Source organism: Melampsora larici-populina (assembly GCF_000204055.1).
Source record: "Melampsora larici-populina 98AG31 unplaced genomic scaffold MELLAscaffold_4, whole genome shotgun sequence".
Lineage (NCBI taxonomy): Eukaryota > Fungi > Basidiomycota > Pucciniomycetes > Pucciniales > Melampsoraceae > Melampsora > Melampsora laricis-populina.
Window position 1 is genome coordinate 398,084 of NW_006768768.1, and position 19,279 is coordinate 417,362.

The following is a 19,279-nucleotide window of genomic DNA, read 5'->3' on the forward strand; positions in this document are numbered from 1 at the left end:
GTCCGATACCAATTTCCGGTGGCGGTTACGTTGAGAGAACAAGTTTTGAGTGGTCCGATCTATGAAGGTGTTGCTCAACAGAAATGGGACGTGAAGGGATGAAGTAGAATGTCAGATGAAAGTCATGGGAAGATGAGAAAGGTTTGAAGTGAACTTGTTGATAGAGTCACTGAGAAGAATTGGAATCAAATCTTGAAACGGCTTACATAATGAAAATCAAATAAATCAGTTGATCAACTGGAATCATCGATTGCCTTGATTACCTTTCAAAGTTCTTTTCTTCATCAACTTCATCATCGTCGACCTCAACTGAATCGATTTATCTCCAATCATCAGCTTCAGAAAGAGACCTCATCACTTCCTTTGGCATCTTCTATCAGTCATCATCAAACTTGTCGATTCCTCATCAATCCTACATATTCGATTCGGTCATGTCATTCTATTGCTCATCATAATCACTGCTCAGCCGATTACTATCGACCATTCTTCATTGATCACCGCAGCTTTCACAACTATAGCCTATTCCTTGGCATCTCCATTCCTGACGATCAACTAGACTTCCTAACAACCTAGCTTTCATCCAATGGCCTCCACTGATCAAGAGTTTGACCTCGGCCAGCCTTTTCATCATAATCATTCTTATACGACCATCACCCCTACCTGCTCACCCCAGAAGCCTCCAATTCCCATCATTCGAACGCCGATAGATTCATCTACCTCTTCACCTTCAAAACCCTCACCAGATTCGTTTACCTCGACCACTCAGCCTAAGATGATTACAACTTCCACTCGATCTACTCCTTACCAGCCTTCCAAGCTTCAGGTTCTCCTCCAACCCCCGTCCATCTCATCAATACCTTCTGGCTCAACTCCCCCTCTGAAAAAAACTATGCCTATCCCAGCAGCTCATCTAACTGCCGATGTACTTGCTGCTTCGCGACGGTGGTTCTACACATTCGCATTGGTCAACTTTGATTTGGACGAGGGGCCTGGTAAGCACGGGATATTTACTTCTCTCATACAACCCTTCTACTTGGCTTGGATCGCCTCTTTACATCACTCAAGCTGATCTCTTCATTTGATCATCTCTCAGACTTTGATAACTGTTATCCCCCTGCCGATTTTTCGTCTGCTCAGTTGACCAACATCGCCTTCTCCTCGTTTCCGGACTGTGCCAAAACTGGTAGCTTAATGTTCAGCTGGCGGATACCCGCAATTAATCATACCAGCTCTCATCCTTCGCCTGCCACGAGCCTTGCTAACGATCCAACGGTCACAACTTCCTCGCAATATTTGAGTCCTTTATCTGCCTGTCTTACATCAGGCGAACTTAGGCATCAAACTACGTCCATTCCGTCGGCCAATTTCGACCTACATGGCTATGTTTACTTTGTTCAAGAACGTGACCCGGCAGCACCCAGGGGGTACAATCAAAGGTCGTTGGTTCTCGTGCGTACTTCAATGAACACATGATATTTGGTCTCGGTGTTACATCTCAAATGCGTCTGACTCCTTCACCTGGACTTTTGACTTATAGATCACTCACCTCTCGGACTATGCCGGTTTGTTCTCAACCCTCATCTCGCGCTTGGGCCCTTTGTATGCCTCCCAAGGACCCAGTGTACTGGAAGCTGCAGTTCATAACATGGCTCGCTGGTCAGTGACATTATGTCCTATGTTCCCCGAGCTTGTCTTGAAACAATGAATTTCTCATAGACTTTATCTTTTTTCTCGCCATGACAGGCCCGATCCTACTGCAGGCACTGTTCCTGAGTTGCCCTTCCTAGGGCAAGTGCATACCTTTGCCATTCCCCTGTCTAACCAAGCTCAACTCTTGGAGCCACGATCACAAACCAAGTCATGTCTACATGGTGAAGTGCGCCCTGACTCACTCTCGTCTTGTCTATTCCAATACCTGGTGTTGATGTTTTATGCTTTTCATCTGTCAGATTCTTGCTGCTCCGCCTCTCACGTATCTCAGTTCGATTTTGTTTGGCAATCAGGGTCACATGTCACTTTCCTCCATCTGGCTTCTTTGGGAAATTCTAATATTGGCTGAGCCTCTAGTGGTCTTTGGATCTAGTCCTGATCTCGTCAGTGAAGCAGTGACCCATCTGCGTAATCTCATCAGACCAGTTAAGCAATATCCTGCCCCTTTGCATAAATATCATCCACCTGACTTTCGCATCTCCTTTGACCTTAGATCCCTTTTCAGGGTGACTGGCGCCCATACATCACCATCCACGACCCTGATTTCCCCAACCTATTTAACAAGTCCAAGGTAATTTACATATCCTCATTCATTGTAGAAGCAACTTCCTTGGCTAATTGTCCCTCTCAAAGGCCCGCACTGGAGCTTTGATAGGTGCCACCAATCCCATCATCTTATCCAACACACAGTATTGGCCCCACGTTCTATGCCTCTCTTCAAAGCAAGGCACCTTTGGCCTCACAACCGAACGCAAGCGACACCTTCACAAAGATAAAAGCTTTGTGAAACAACTGGATGCGTGTATAGAGCGCAAAGACTGTCAGTATCCATGAGGATCCAAGTTATCATCATTAAATCTAACTTCTGTCTCTCACAGATCACCAAGCAGACGTACTTTTGTCCCGACACTTTGCCTTACTCACCGAGCAATTCTTACAGCCACTTCAGCGGTATTTCACGACACTTTTACCCCAAGACACGTGAGTTGGGTAGATCTTCTTTGCCTATCACCTGCGCTGATCATACTGTTCTCATTCACCTCGACAGATCGCTCTCTCAACCGCGGCGACCTAGTTCCTTTAACCAAGACGTCTTTCTCAAGTCATTGAAAGCACATGCAACTTTGCTGGAGTTTCGCTTCAAAATCTCGACTGGCCTCTCGAACTCGGTGGCTGGGTTTTACACGAAATTCCTTCGGTCACCCAATTTTGCATCCTGGCTTCATAGTCAGATCGATGCTGCTGCCGCTGCCGTCCGTGCTCGGTACCTAGATAGACTTCAATCCCCTATTGAGCTAGATAGTTGGGCCCAGGGAAAAACGCAGGAGCAGATTCATGAATTGCTGGAACGCATAGAGTCTGAAATGGTAGGCTGTCCGACGTCTTTTAAACAACGCGCATTGACTAATTCTGGGTCTTCAAACATCTCTCAACACATTCTTCAGGTTCTATCCAATGAAATCACTACTACCAACCCTTCATCACCTTCTACTCATCCTCTCGACCTCAACTCAGATGCTGGAGATATCTCACATCCAGCTTCACCTAATGCGACTGCCCCTGCATCCATCTTTCTTTCTCCTGCATCCATCTCGTCCCCTGCCAGCCACCATAGTGGCATAAGTCCATCCGGACCTTCAGATATCAAACAACTTCGAATCGAGCGTTTGCGGGCCCAAGCTGATCGGCTGAGAAACATCACGTTGCGTTCATGAATTTTTCACCACTTCCCAAATCTTCATTGTCGAGCATTGCGCTTCCCACCCTGCAGTCATCCCGATCCAAAGTCGAAAGACAAGCCTCTGTGAAGCTTCAGCTCAATAGTACATCAGTGATTCGCCAAGTCCCTTTTACACAAGCTGCACTTCGTTTCTTGCTTCCTCGTAACCATCATTCAATCATGCTCTATGACGAGTACGTCGATCAAAAGTACTACGCAAACTATCAAGTCACCTTTAATCTTGCCATGCTAATATGCATATCCCTTTTTTCAAATATCTATGTACATACGTGTAATGTCTTTCTGGGTGCATCATATTGCGTTATCTGTTTTTTATCATCTGTAAAATCGTCATTGGAACGCTTCTATTTTCAAATCTTTGCATACATCTTTCTTGGAACTTAATCTTATAGAATTCTGTTTTTTTTCTTTTGATTGACAAAGGATAATAATTTTCAAATTAGGAAGAATAAGGGAGTCTTCTTGGATCGGGGTTAGTCATATGAAATGCTTTTGTATTTCTTGCGGGCAATGAATCTTCGAAATGTATGACCACATGAAACCCATACAAAACATTGGTTGTATGTGGCTTCCTTTTGAGAAATTTCTAAAGGATTTCAACGAATGGATCTAAATTTCAGAAGGCTGATCCGAGTCTGATATTTCCGTGCCCCTCCTTAATACCGTTCCCAAATACCAAAACATGACCTCCCATTCAAAAAGCTAGTTACAAGTTAATGCGCAGACAATGACAAACAGACTTGGATCGTAATCCGTGTGTGTAAGGCTGCACATGGCCAGTCAATCTTCCATGATTCTTAAATTGTACAGTGAGTTTCTGGACGTGAAGTAACTCGAGTGAATTTAGCTCCACAATAGCATTACAACCATATCACTCATGACACATTTCCCCAGGGCAGAAACAAATTAATCAATTCCAGTTATTAACAAACTTGTATGGGGTTAAAGGTATACAAACGACAATGGATGGCCATGAGGTATAATGTTTGAAGAATCTATATGATTGTTATCTTACATCCAAATAAGGCTTCTGAGATAATCCCACGTAAAAAGCTTGGGAAGATATGACTTCCAAAACCCAAGTGTCAATAACTCAAAGATTACTTCAGGTAAGACTGGTCCAAAAGGAACTATAAATCTTGTTAATGGCCAATCAGAATGTCGAGGCACTCCACTCTTTCCAAGTCCGTGTGAAACCCTGGTTGTTCATCAAAAGTTGAACGAAGTCAAGTTACCATTCATCAATAAAAAGGTATACTTTGTAGATTGCGACTCGACTGGGACATACCAAACTTCCACACAGGGTTTACCCCATAACACCAAATGCGCTAGAGTCCATAAAAACCCAATAGGACCCCCAACCTGGATTTGATGATGTATAAAGTTGACGAAGTTCAGCTTCCTTGAGGTGATTCAGATGAATCCAATCCATCCTGACCTTTTTACCAGTCAACTTCCTATAGATTGTCTCCATAACAATCCCAAGACCTTGACCAAGAAACATTTTTGTTGTTACAAATGTCCAGTCAATCTTTGTAATTGAAACCAATGCTTCGCAACCGTACAAGAAATTCTTGTGAGCAGAATCCTCAAAGGGAAAATTCCAAAAGGCTTTAAAATTTTTTAAAAGATCAACTCACCAATCTCATGCATGGCTGCGCTACACAACATCGCACCGGCCAACCCGGCTATCTTTGTCGTCACGGGTCCATATCCTCCAAATATCTTGAGAAATGGCATAGCCCCACAATAAATGAAATCGTACCGGAATGTAGCGTGCCAGCCTAACAGTGGGATAATATAATCAGCATCTCAAAAGATCATATTGGCTTCTTTGTCGTCTAGCTAAAGTGGTTTACCCTTTGCCCAGAAATCTGTTAGATTATGTCGCGACCAGGGTGCTGAAAATAAAGGTGGGTACCATACTGGATCAAACTCTTCAGGCTTAAAATCGCTCGGTAGTATAATTCTAGCAAGCCAATACACTGTTACTTCTACTAAGTTGAATAAAGCAGCTAGTAGAGAGAAACCTGAATAAGCAGTCCCCTATTAAGAAAAATCGTCAAAAAAATTATGATCAATTTGTTTCGTATGAAAACCTTGTAGAGAATTCCAACTAGACTCGAGTTTAATGAAAATCTCTCAGAATTGACTCACCCCAAAGACCAAGGTAAGTATATATGGCTTTCATAAAGTACCACACGTTATCCGCAGAGATGTAAAACCCAACGTGCAAGCGGCAAGTAAGCACAACCATATGTTCAGAAAATCAGAGAAGGTTTTATGTTAGCAAAAAGGAAAAATTATCTTTCAGGGAAATTTATATGATTACCGAAACAGTTTCCAATAGTTGAGACGGTGGTAAGCCGACCTCTTCCGTCAAGAATCCATAAGCACCTCTTGGGTTTTGACAAGATGGTACAGCAAAGGCACATGTAGTTAAAAAGAGTAAATGCATTATAATCCCTGTCATGATTGTTTCCCCTACAAAAGCAGACTTAGAAGTAGCTTTCCCTAACGGAACGATGTGAGGAGGAGGCGACCAAGTACATTGTAGCCCACGTGGACTATAGACACCATATTACATTCAACCCCAGAAAGATTCAGTATAAAGACTGGAATTGTGTGTATCAAATCACATCAGTCGAGAATTTCCACGGGGGCAAAGGACAGACCTCATGAGTAGCGCAAGGACAAATTTCGTAAGCTCTCCAATCGAAGGTGGAGTCTTGGGCTTTGTTGCTGCTGTAACCCCATCATGGCTCTTCTCAGGCGACTTGGTTGTATCATGTGTCTTCTTGTTGATCTTCTTTTTTTCTTCCTTGTACGAAGTGTCATTTGATGTGTCATTTCTTGCGGATTTGGCCTGTTCTTTCAAAGCGGCAGGTGACTTGAAAACATCACCTTCGCGAAATGCGAAAATGATAGCCAAACAGACAATGTGGAAACTAGGTAATGAAACCAAAGGGAAATTGAGGTGCATGAATTCTTCGGCGGGTTTCAAGGTCCGCATCGGAACACTTGCAACGGTGATATAGACAACCAGAGGCAAAAGAGCCATGCGAAAGAGTCGTGAGCTAGGTGACGATTCATAATATGGATGAAGTAGGACTGCTTGTAACACGAGTGGGATGATGCCGGAGTAGGCCAAAATAAGAGAAGGTGGAAATGGAAGATATCCCATGATGTAAACTCAAAAATCAAGCCAGGATTAGTTAAACAAGGAGAAGTTGGGGTTGACTTGGTTGTTCAACAGCTTGAGAGGAATTAATACTAGACCAAATCTGGGTGGTTAGGTGTACAAAATTTGGGTGAGGTATAGAATGGCGGTTGAGGTGGAAGACTCTGAAGGGTCATAAATAAGGCGCTTGCAGGGAGATCAGGAGAACGTTTGAAACAAGGAAGAGCGGTCAAAGTATGACTTTCGATTTCCGATTCAAGTCTCCTACAACCTTGAGCTTTGATTTATACCTATTCGCAAGGACGAAAGGACCATCTGGCTACTCCTCAATCTAAGCGGTTCACAAGGATTATTTCCTTTGAGAGGGAAATGACCCCTAATGAACAGACACGCCAGCCGAAAACCAACGCTGAGCTCGCGATTGAACGATGCTAGTCCATATCAACAACTCCGTGAAGGTATGCATCATGGACTTCGTGTAACAGGAAAGTCATCAAGTACGGTTCAGTAACCGAGCCGAACTCCAATTTTGGGAACTTGAACCTTCAAGTTGAAGTTGAACCATGTATCGGGATATAACCCGGGTCAAATGGGACTCCTGACTTACCCTCATCTCATCCCATCTGAACTCGCTTGAATCAAAGATATCAAAGGAGGTTGTAACAGCGTGTTGCCGTGATCTATTGAAAGTTCAAGTGAATTCTTTGTTCATGAAACGATCAGATGTCGCCTAGAAGCATGTAATTCAATTTCCACGTACCTAGACGTTTTTCCTGTAGACACAGATCGGGTCAAAGGTCTGATGAAGGCTGTCGACCGAATTAGACCACTTGGGCCCGGAGAGTGGATTCTGTTTGATTGCGACCGTGACATCTACACCTGAAGAATGACTCTATGCAAAATCATATGCAATAGTTTCCAATATCTAGCTGTCAGCTGATCGGATTCAAGCAAGCAATCACGACAAACTCCCCGCCAATTCGCTCGAGTTTTGCGGGCAAAATTGAGCAAGCTTTTCTTAAATGACTGTACAAGATGATCACAATGAGGACGAAGAAGATTTCCATCCGTATTGTGAGTTTTGAACCATCCTTTCCTGATAAAGTGTGCCGTTCAAAATTTATTTTTGTGTCTGGATGGGAAATCATCAGTTTGTTACAACCCGCGGAATTCATGCCTTTATGAGATGTACGCCGTGAGTCAGCCATAATTTGTCATGAATAGATCAAAAGCTTGGTGAACTGAGGACAATTTGTTTTCCTTTACAAGAATGTACCAATGCAATAACACAATAGGTCACAAACACAACAATGCTTAGGCAAATCTTACCATCCTAAGAATGGTAAAAAAACTCATCTATTTTATCACAATGGAATTACAGCAAGACCCTGGAAAGCACTATTGGAGCCTGCCCAGAACACAAGGCTTTTGCATACCAGCATAGTGTGAATCCATGTGCAGTTCTGCATAATTGATAGGCAAAGAGGATGCACCCAAACAAGAGCTATTGAATGTCACACTTTTGGTCTAACCTAACTGTACTAAATCTTCAAAGGGTGGAAAGAAATATCCTTTGCTTTTCATGTGAGACATGATGAGTTTGGCAGAACTTCAGCAAAGCTAAACCAATGATGATCAACACAAGAAATTCAGTGTCTTTCTAAAACCAAACCTCTTGAGAAACCCCATTGAAAAAAATATTTCCAACAAGTGGGTTTGGTGAACAAAAGTGACAAACTTCAGACACAATTTATTCCATATAGTTCATTCTGATTCCCCTCCCAGGTGTATTTCTCAAAACTCAAGTCAAGAGTGAAAATCAGAGAATGTTTTGTATCTTTGGGGACCTCTGTTTCAAAGATCCAGACTTTTTTTATTTTTTCACACCAGAGGCATGTCTGGCCTGCTGAGTGTCACCTAGTCACAGTGTAAGGTTTGTTTTGATATCATGTTTCATTCCAAAAGGCATACCAACTCCTTTCTTGGCATTTATGTTGGAAATGTCAACATAGCACTAAACCCAAAAGTATTCAAACTCAAACCATCCTGGGCTAAGGTCCTCAAAGCGGTAAATCAACAACACATCCAACATCCAACATCCAACAACAATGCCCTACAGGGTCGCTAGCAGTTCATACAACAAACCGTAGCTACCATGATGCTAAATACAAAACAATGTAATCACAAAACCAACTATATAATTATAATCAGGGGCAATCAAAAATCAAGTAGTAAGAATGTTGCCATAGAAACCCTTTGAAAAGAATATTTTTTACCATTTCCTTGTCCTAAAAGACTTTTTTTGAAAACCTTTCAATAATAAGCTAATCAAAGAACTAAAAAACTTTGTTCTCAAGCTAAACAGGGCGGGAAGGCAGGGCTGTCAAAAATCTTAACTAAGCAATTTCAAGGGTTCAGAGGAAAGATTTACAGAAGTGATGATGAATGATAGGATGGTAAAGAAAAATGGTAATTTATGATTAACAGGAATGATGTCAATCATCTCAAAAGTTAATATAACAGTCAATTAAGATACCCAACTCATCACTACAACATTTTCACACAAGGACCTATTATTTATGACATTCCAATCAGTAGATAGCAAGTGTCCCACTATGTCATCTACCATAAGGCACATCCAAGGCGTGTGTTTTTGCACCGCGCCCACACCCTGACTCACATCAGCTCATACCCCTGCAGTCCAGAAAGATGGGCCATAAAGAGCTTGGAGGTCTCTCCAAGTTTTCTGCCTTTTTTCTTCCAGGTTCATCCCATTTTTCTCGTCTGTGTCCTCCCTGCTCCTCATTTTTTGACATGTTCAATGTGAACTGAAGAGATGAGCTGCACCTCAGGCTTCATGCTTTACCCAAGAGGCCTGAGGAAGAGCTAGCCCATCCACTTAGAGTCAGGATCCCTCGTCTTCAGCCTAGTGAGTACAGGTCCCTTGATCCTTTGGCAGAGTTAACAAAATTGAATGCAATTTCACGATTGGCTAAGATACAATTATCAAATGTATAACGAAGAATACAAAGAGATCACATTGCAAACATGAACGATCAAGCACTTCACTTTTCTTCATACCTCTCAAGCGAACACACGCAAATCAACACAGTGTGCCGCCATCGAGTTGTTGAAGGCTTTCTTTTCAGGACTTCGAAGCTGGTCTAATGGCAAGCTTGAGACATTGTCGGCTAGCCATCTTGTCCAACGCCTTTTGGTATTCTTCAATTGAGAATATATCCTGTTTTTTTAGAATGACCAGTAAAAAATCACAATATTAGTTTGTTTCCAAGCCTTTGATCACAGGTATGTGAGAGTTTCAGCTCACGGTAACCATTCCATCTGTCCGAATCTTACCAGAATCACTTTGTAGTGCAAAAGGTAGGTGACAGCAAAGCAATGATGGATACCTGGTCAGCTCATTGCTAAAACAGACTTTTAAAAGACAATAGACTCAACAGGTAAGCAACAGCTCGCGGGAAGCAATGGCTGGCGAAAATAAGTTTGTGGTATCCATGTCAGCTGCTTCAAATCTCGACTGATGATTGGAGAGGCAAAGCTGTCTTACATTTGAGCAAACGATCCGACGATGTTGATTTCATCTACAAAGATCTTCGTAGGGGACCACGACACTCGGGCTGCATCATCATATACTCCATAGACCAACCTAGACACAATGTATTAGTGGCGTAGATGAACAAATAAGAGTATACGGTTGTGACTTACAAAGTACCACCTCGACGCACATAGTTGATACTGTCGTTCACAATGGAAGCCACCCCAGTAGCTTCAACTACGATGTCAAAGCCGCGCGGGTTGTCTTTCTTCAATTGAGCCCATTGTTGAGCCGCATCTTTTCGATCAAGATCGATGTATTCACTGAAATGGTCAAACCACATTTTGGCATAGTCAGTGGTCTCTAAGCGTCTGAATTGAAATTATGGGGAGGTTATAAAATTTACTCGGCAGCCTCAATCTTACGCGCTATGTCCTGTAGTTCCCAACACGCAACGAATCAATAAGCGATGGACAACAAACGTGACACAGTGGATGACCAGAATATATGGCCACTCACCATCTTCATCCCTTTATTCGCAGCCAAAACAACTCGTTGGACTCCATTCTGTTTGAGAAGTTGAGCCAACATGAGGCCTGTCGGGCCAGCCCCAATCAACAAACATTCGCTACCAGGCATAGGGCGAATCTTGTCAAGGCCATGAATAGCGCAAGAGGCGGGTTCAACTAAAACAGCTTGTTCGTCGGTGAGATTTTTGATCGGAAACACTTTGGCAGCATCGAATTGAACGTATTCCGAAAACCCGCCATTGCGAGTTACCCCGTGGGCCTCCAGATCTAGTGAGAACGTGCGCGAAGACTCGATTAACTTCAAGTCATTGGAAATACTCGATACTCGAAGGCGAGTGACCACTGAACTCTACTTACTTTCGCAAAACCTGATAGACAGGAAAAGCAACGTTCATAAAATGGTCAAAAAGCGTCCTCAAAGGAGGCAATTTGGATCCGAATCCGTGAATTGTCAAAGACGTACAAAGGCTTTCCTCTTTTACAAAAGAAACATGTACCGCAGACTTCGGTATTGTCGCAGACCACTCTATCTCCCACCTTGAAATTGGTGACATTTTTGCCAACAGCCGCAATGGAGCCAACCACCCTATAATCCAAAAGAAAGGGACAGAATCATAGTTCAGAAAAGCTGCATGAGAAGCTGCATAATGTGGGGTAAGGAGTGGCAAAAAAGACTAAACTCGTGACCGGGGATTAAAGGAAATTTCGAGATGAATTCCCCTTCGTGAATGTGTCTGATCGGGTAAAGACAAGAAGTGCATGGATGAGAGACCGGTTATATTTGGTTAAAGGTTGAATGTCTGTAAATACTAAACTGATCGGTACCACACACACCACACATCAAGACTTTTGAGTGAGATGCAAAAGGTCAAGAAGCGAGACAGAAAGCATGGTGAGTGATTCCGAGTGAACACTGGCGGAGAACAATCAAGGTAAACAGCGATCAGTTACCTTTGACCAAAACCTCGTTATCGCTATATTGAGGAACATCAGCCTGAATGACCGAGAAGTTTCTTGGCTCTTTGTAATAGAGCGCAGTCATCTTGGAAGGAACATCGCTGGAAGACATGATTGCTTGCTATAACGATGATGATGATGATGATGATGATGATGCTAGATTGAGATGAATTGATTGAAATGATTTGATGAAAGTAGTAAAGACCTGGTTTGTGTTTTTATAGTGGCAAGTTTTAGAAAATCCAACTTGAGCTTATTTACCTGGCGGACGGTCAAGTAGCTGTATTTATGATTTGCTTGAAACACGTCATCGTACCTCTCATTACCCACCACCACGTCATTCTAGCAACCATGAACTCAATCTTCACACTGACACCGAGCTCGGACTTTGATACACGATCATTAACCTTCAACTTCCATAGATAACAATGGATCAAACAACTCAAACTTCCCTCACAATGGCTTATCACGATCGAGTTAATCGATGGGTTGTTGTATACCAAATGTAGGAATAATTTTGTATCTCGAGATAAATAACTGTGCGACAATTATCACACATGTCACATATCCATCCTCAATATCTCAACGGCCTATAAGAGCTGTTAGGAGCTGTTACTGCAGACTTTCGGTTTCTTGGTCCACCGAAGAAGAATTTGTTTTTATATGCACTGGTTGCCCTCTGGGTTTCAAACGCTTTTGTACTTACTTCGTATCTTAGTTTGAAGGAACAAGGCGCTTACAATGGTCAATGTGAGACTTGAAACCACAAGAGACCAACAGAATGAACCAGACACGTTCGTGGGTCAGGTGCGCCGGAAATGTTCCTATTATCCAGATGTCATGTGACACCTTAACTCCACTTATAAGTACCACCGGAGACAAAGGCCTCTCTCCTTGCAAATTCAAATTAAAGTAATTTCATGGGATGCAAAGGTGGTGAATTTTTCAAGTTAAAAATTGAAGGTAACTTATATATCAGATAATCAGATGACCTGATTGCCTTCATGGAGGCGGCAACTCACCCCAATTCAACTCTCCTCTCAACTAAGTCTAGGGGGTCAACTCCTTGGCAAGTTAGTATGATGAACTACCTAAGCATACCCGTGGAGTATCAGAGTCACTTAAACAGTCAAGGCATTTTCAAAGACATTCTTTAATCAGGCTAATCTTGATCAAGATGCATTATGTACTTTTAAGACCATAAAAATCGATACTGAGGTGCGCTGAAATTGCTGATGCTGTCTTTCTCTTATCGGAACATGATCTTCCATTCCACGTACCTTGGGAGCTGCTTGTCAAGAAATTTTGCCAAATTAATTGAGACACATTGTCAGGATCAACTTCAAACTATATAGACAAAACATAGATGTAAGCGAAAAATATTTTTTATGAAAAAGCTCAGAACTGCAAACTAAACAAATCAACACAGAATGGCATACAATTCTTGGGAGGGAAATATTTTGAACTGTAAAGCAAACATAAAACAAACATAATTGAGTTATTTTTGTAAAAAAAATGGTGAAATCGAGTCTGAAGTTGAAAGAGTGCGTCCATAGACAAGAAACATTGCTACGGAGAAAACAAATGTGAAAGGTTTATTGTCACACAGAGACTTGAGGATGAGGATTGAAAATGTGAAAGGTATAGAATTGAAAAAGTTCTCATCAGCTTGGTCACCAGGTTCAAGGTCGTCAATTCTTATATACATTTTGGGTTTCTCTTGAGTAATGCTCTAATATGTACACGCATGAAGAAGTCTCAACGTTCTAGATGCTTTGGCAGAATGGGTATATTGGCGTTCATTCCTCTACTTAGATTCCTGGTACCTTACACTCGAGTCCAAGTTTTCTCAGCTCTGTCTTATCATCATCTGTGCATCTAACACAATTTTTCACAGTCTGTATTTAACCCGGTCACATGTTTCAAGTCAAATAAATCAGCACAATGCACTCCAAATGCAGGTAAAAGTAATTGAACGTGAGAACAGATGAAAAGACTCACTTTAAGGTAATTACGTTTAGCTCCTTTTCGCCCTAAGACATCGCCATCTTTACAATGCAGTTGAAATCCCAAGAAGAATGACACCCTTCGAAATTTGCATTATGATATGCCAGTTGAATACCAATAGTCAGTCAATATCATCAAAAAAACGTGATTGACGGACAAACAAACCCTTTTAAATTCTTCAATATAGTTTTGGCAGGACCCTCCCCAATACTTCTAAGTCCAGCATTAATAGCATCATATACAGCCAAAGCATTTACTATATACTGTCTATCCAATGTGATGGGGAAGTTTTTCATTGCAAACTTTACTGCGCTCACTCTGGTATCTTTTAGAAAAGATATTGTCGTCTATGTGTGAAAGGCAAAACAAAATGGTGTAATGGCAAATTGATTTTCAAAAGAAAAATTCTGTCAGCGTATCAAGTAGGACAGGTATCAAAGCAATAAATACTTGTAAAACGTTTATACTCACAAATTGAATACGCGAATTACCCTCGCCAAATTCTACGTCAGGTAGAGTAGACAGGGAATCGAAGGCTTTGCTCTTGAATAGATGAAAGTGAAAATCAACATCAATTGAAACGTAATCATTTCTTGATCGGAGTTGATCCTAGATGATTGAAATCAAAATATCCCTTACATTTGGTATACATTTTACATTCGAATCAGCTTTAACGTCCGATGGTAAAGGCGAACTTCCCACTAAGAAACATGGCTTAGCACCATCATCTGCTCGAACAAGGACCGGCCCTATGTACGTTCATTGAAAAATTAAAGAACATTTGATATCAGTCAAAGAATGCCACGATGATATTCTTGAACTGCAGCTTGAATTTACCTGAAAAGAATGACACAAGGAAGAGTGATGCGATATACATGCGATAACACATTTTATAGTGGTTATTAGTTCTTGATGACTATATTGGTAAAAAGTTGAGAGTGTCAAAGTCTGCTTATGCCGAAGGTATCAGATTTTAAGTGATATGTACAGTCATTTAAGAAAAGCTTGCCCTAAATTGCCCGCAAAACTCGAGCGAATTGGCGGGGAATTTGGGGCAAGCTTTTCTTAAATGACTGTACAAAGATGAGCTATGTTGAAGTGACCGGCTTTTATGTTGTGAGTGGAACGAGAGTGCTGAGTTCGATTGAATTCGTCACACACCCGGCCAGCATAGGCCAGCATCTCCCGAAGCCAAATCAAGATTCGCACGTCTTCTCACTTCTAGATGGTCATAGTAAACTGTATAGTCGATCGTCCACAAAAACTTGTCGTTCCTACCATCGTGAAGGTTTCAATGGACCTCCATGTGCAGTCGAGTTAGGTCGAGTTACCCGCAGGACTCAAGTGAATTGGCGCCATTCCGTTGTCAAGCTTCAAGAAATTGACTGTACATACATGAACCACTCATAACCTCATAACAGCTCATAACTTGACGATGATACAGGATGATACGTAGCATTCAGATCACAAGAGATGGGGTAGCAATCGCACTACGAAGCAAAGAAAGCAACCTACAAGAACCTGCATACGTCTGTCTCTGAAAAAAACATGGACACATGTGAATAGTTTGATTGCTATGGAGAACATCAATAACCTTTCTACAGTACAGCTCAGAACAGCGAGCGGCGTCCGCACGGTGTACGAACTTCACTTACAAACAAATCACGGCAAATTATAAAACAAACAAATTAGTGACATTACGAATTAAGTTGAAAAAACATTATTTTTTTGTCCTTTAGAAAAAAAAGTTTGCTACAATATAGAAAAAAGTTTGCAAAGATGCTAGTGTCACACAGAGACTTAGTAAGCAATTACAATGTTCAAGGTCTCAATCAAAAAAGATCCAAAAAAATCAAAGAGTTTGGTCTCCAACGTCATCACTTCTTGTATCCATCTTGGACATGTTTTTGGTGATACCCTACCGCATAAAAAGCCTAAACGCTCCAGTTGCGTTGGTAAAGTGGGTATATTGGCGGTCAATCATCTATTTCAAATTCCTGGTACCTTACACTCGAGTCCAAGGTTTCTCAGTGCTTTCTTATCATCATCTGTGCATTTATAACAATTTTTCAACGTCTATATTGACCAAACGCAGTCAGGAGTGAATTGAATCAGAACAATCCACTTAGCAGTTAGGTAAAATTAATAACGTGAGGACGGATGAAAAAAACTCACTTTAAAATAATTACGTTGAGCTCCTTTTCGCCCCAAGATATCCTTATCTTTGCAATTAACTTGAAACTCCAGGAAAAATTCCACTCTGTAATATCATCATAAGATAATGGACAAATTCAATAATGAGATTCAGTCAATAATTCCAAAAAAACATAATCAATATTTAAACGGACCCTTTCAAAGGGCCCAAAAAAATTCCAGAAGGACGGTCCCCAAGACTTCGGAGTCCAGCATTGATAGCTCCATATAGAGTCATTGCATTTACTAGATACTCCCTATCCTGAGTGATGGGGAAATGATTGATTGCAAACCTGACTGAGCTCACTCTGGTATCTGTTAAAAAAGAGATCGCCGTCTAGGTATAGATAATAAGAAGAACAAGATCATGTATGTAATGTCACATCGATTTTGGGAAATAAGAGATTTGTAATCATATCAAGTTCGTTAACTAGCTATCAAATCGATATTCAATTGTAAGAAGGTTGACTTACAAATCGAATGAGGAAGGCATCTTTGCCGAATTCCACGTCGGGAAGAGCATTTAACGAATCAAAGGCTTTGCTCTTGAATACGCGGACGTGGAATTGCACATCAATTGAAAAGTCCTCATATCTTGATATGACTGGAATTAAATAACTCGAATTAGAAATATCCTCACATCTGGTATACATCTCACATTCGGATCAGGTTTAACGTCTGATGGTAGAGGCAAATTTCCCACTAAGAAACATGGCTTAGCACCATCACTTTCTACAGAAAGGACCGTTGCTATATAAGTGTATACAAAAACCAAAGCCCATCCAAGATCAACTGAATGAAGCAAAAAATGTCGTCTTGATTTGAGTTAGGTTTGACATTACCTGCGAAAAATAACACTGCGAAGAGTGATGTGATATTAATGTAACGAAACATTTTTCACTTGAGGTGATTAGATCTCAATTAGTATCTATATAGCTAAAAAGATGACACTGTCAAGACTTGATGATACTGGAGGGTATGAGTTTTATCACTTGACACTATATAACTGAAAAAATGACACAGTCGAAATTCAACTATACTGGAGAATACTAGATTTAATCACTATATGTGTAAAAAGATGGGCCTATGTTGAAAGTGGAGGGGATATGATCAAGAACGCATCTATGTTGAAGTGGCCGGCTTTTATATAAGTGGAATGAGAAAGTGCTGAGTTTGATTGACGCGCTACCTTGGGACCCGGCCACCATCTCCCGAGTCCCGACGCCAAATCATCGATATTTGGATGTATTTATTCCTCAGAATCCCAGTTCTTGTGGTCATAGCTGCCGAAAAGACAACGATCTCCCTCGCTCTGACTAGATAGCCAGTACCCTGAGGCAGACTACTCTCCTATTTTCTGTAACTTGTTTAGCTAGTGTTCAACGCGATAAAGCGTACATGCACTTTCAAAAAAATGGTCATAGCAAACTATATAGTCGATCGTTCAACAACCGACCCAAAACTCCTTGTTCGCCTACTATCATGACGGTTTCATGGACATCCATGCCCATACATCACTCATAACTTCACGAGCATAGCATTCAGATTACATGAGATAGGGCAGCAATCGTCTTCGATAGTGAAGCAAACAAAGCAACCTACGCCGGGCTACGGTTAATTGTCGAGACTAGACAACAGACTGAATGGCATTCATGTTTGATCCAACTTGGGCTGTGAAGTTGCCTCTGCAAAAAACATGAACATATTCGAATGCCAAGTATAGAATCTCAAATGACCTTTCTACAGTACAGCTCATAACATCGAGCGGTGTCCGCACGTTGCCGTATGTTTTTCTGTGAAACCAGTTTTTCAAGACCCCGCATGCGACCAACACCTCTTGCATCAATCCTTGAGTTCCGAACCTTTTTGTCAACTACAGAGGGTGCCATTCACTTCGGATTCACTGACCGCTGGTCACTGTCTACATCCTTCGAAGGAGCGTTTTCCAGTTGGTACATAGAGGTCAACTCATACGCCGCGATGTATCGAGCTGCTTTATCCTCGTAATCAATGGAAGAAGCTTAGATGTTGAGGTTGGAATAAGATCCTGAGTAAGCCAATATATGACGGTGGGTTTCGGAATTAAGAATGGTGAAGCACTGCGAGACAGTCTTCCATCCAAAATTAGAGGTATTCAGACTTCAACGTGTCTAAGGAGCGTATAGAGCAAGGACCTGGCCTACTTTAGGGCCGTCCAGAAACAAAGACCCATCAGAGTTCGCGGGTTCTTCTGCTCCGCAAAGCGTGTAACAGTTTCTCTTCAGCGCACGCGGAAGGGGTGGTCTGCCTCTCACTCATAAAGATGAGTGAGAGGCAGACAAACCTATCGAAGCACGTGAGGGGAGGAAGGGCGCCTTCCCTGTTCTATCAAATTTCCTTTAACTTTTTCCACTTCATTTCTTGTGTATTACACCGCTACTATGTGTACGACAAAATTTAAATGATCAAAGAACAAGCTGTTCGGGCAAGTGAAGCTTATCTGAGACTTTGATAAGTTTATAAGAAACATCGGCCACTTCAACGGTTCTTCTGCATATTTCCACGATTTGTACCTTGTTAACCCTGTGTACATCCAACTGAAGCTTTGAGATGTGCCCTCCAAATCAAGGATTTACTCCAAAGCTATCCCGTTTCTGGGAATAGAAACTATGCTGGGTAAGGCGCCAATGTGGAATATTTGATAAGGATATGTACTATGTAGTGAATCGAATGCTTCGACGCGACCCCCACCTCCGGGCTAGTTAAGCACCATCCACAGTGCACACAAACCGGGCTGAGGGTCAATACCTGCGGGGTTGTCCAATGTTCATTCGATGTTGTCACTCGAAAATTTCTTTTGCGACGCTTGTTCGATCTTTCAGATTTGGTCAAATGATTGTTTCTGTGGCAAATTCTGCCACTTTGAAAATCAAATTTATAATAACACACTCGCCACTACATCCTTAGTTTCGATTTTTTCCAATCAATCGAATTTGAGCTGTGGATTTGTACCCTTCTGCGCCGATACTTGATTGTCGATCACGCGGGGTACAAATTGATTAACAGACATCAAATACGAAAATCGGCCTTTGGTTTGGTGGAACGGTCCCTATGGTACCCTTTACCAAAACTCAAGGTGGAGATGAGTAGCGGTGCCGGTGAGATCAACGTGGTACTCTTAAAAGCATACGAATGTTGAGATTATGAAGAGAGCGATGGAAAGCCAGAACTCCATCTTCCTCTTTGGTAAATTATAAAGTCTGGGTCCGCAAACTATCTTTCCGGAGCCACGCAACCTGGTCCTTGCTCAAGTTCTTTCTTGTGGCATAGATCTGTGCCTCCATCTAATTAGCTGGTGCGATCTTCGAAGCGCCCGTCCGTCTTCCGTATTGCCTTATCGTGATCTGTGAGAGTTTTTCCTTAAA

At 41.8% G+C, this 19,279-nt stretch overlaps 4 protein-coding genes across 4 annotated transcripts; 1 reads left to right on the plus strand and 3 right to left on the minus strand.

Moving 5' to 3' along the window:
• Window positions 1-583: 583 nt before the first annotated feature.
• MELLADRAFT_92230 (uncharacterized protein) lies at window positions 584-3,425 on the plus strand (the record flags this gene model as incomplete). Its single annotated transcript, XM_007405422.1, has 10 exons — window positions 584-992; window positions 1,094-1,449; window positions 1,538-1,656; window positions 1,744-1,876; window positions 1,950-2,135; window positions 2,204-2,281; window positions 2,344-2,530; window positions 2,598-2,691; window positions 2,759-3,077; window positions 3,156-3,425. The coding sequence occupies 10 exons, from the start codon at window positions 584-586 to the stop codon at window positions 3,423-3,425; spliced, it is 2,151 nt and encodes a 716-aa protein (XP_007405484.1).
• A 1,332-nt stretch (window positions 3,426-4,757) lies between these two features.
• Window positions 4,758-6,464, minus strand: MELLADRAFT_92231 (uncharacterized protein; the record flags this gene model as incomplete). Its single annotated transcript, XM_007405798.1, has 6 exons — window positions 4,758-5,002; window positions 5,092-5,262; window positions 5,311-5,497; window positions 5,609-5,635; window positions 5,784-6,018; window positions 6,127-6,464. 6 exons carry the CDS (start codon window positions 6,462-6,464, stop codon window positions 4,758-4,760), a joined length of 1,203 nt encoding a protein of 400 aa, XP_007405860.1.
• Window positions 6,465-9,586: 3,122 nt separating this feature from the next.
• Window positions 9,587-11,894, minus strand: MELLADRAFT_46902 (uncharacterized protein; the record flags this gene model as incomplete). Its single annotated transcript, XM_007405797.1, has 12 exons — window positions 9,587-9,873; window positions 9,961-9,997; window positions 10,092-10,121; window positions 10,201-10,299; window positions 10,359-10,511; window positions 10,595-10,623; window positions 10,708-10,985; window positions 11,076-11,086; window positions 11,182-11,304; window positions 11,399-11,452; window positions 11,534-11,564; window positions 11,670-11,894. The coding sequence occupies 12 exons, from the start codon at window positions 11,785-11,787 to the stop codon at window positions 9,778-9,780; spliced, it is 1,059 nt and encodes a 352-aa protein (XP_007405859.1).
• Window positions 11,895-13,486: 1,592 nt separating this feature from the next.
• MELLADRAFT_102637 (uncharacterized protein) lies at window positions 13,487-16,528 on the minus strand (the record flags this gene model as incomplete). Its single annotated transcript, XM_007405796.1, has 9 exons — window positions 13,487-13,573; window positions 13,677-13,761; window positions 13,848-14,029; window positions 14,154-14,225; window positions 14,322-14,431; window positions 14,520-14,598; window positions 15,858-15,942; window positions 16,031-16,212; window positions 16,349-16,528. The coding sequence occupies 9 exons, from the start codon at window positions 16,526-16,528 to the stop codon at window positions 13,487-13,489; spliced, it is 1,062 nt and encodes a 353-aa protein (XP_007405858.1).
• Window positions 16,529-19,279: the final 2,751 nt, after the last annotated feature.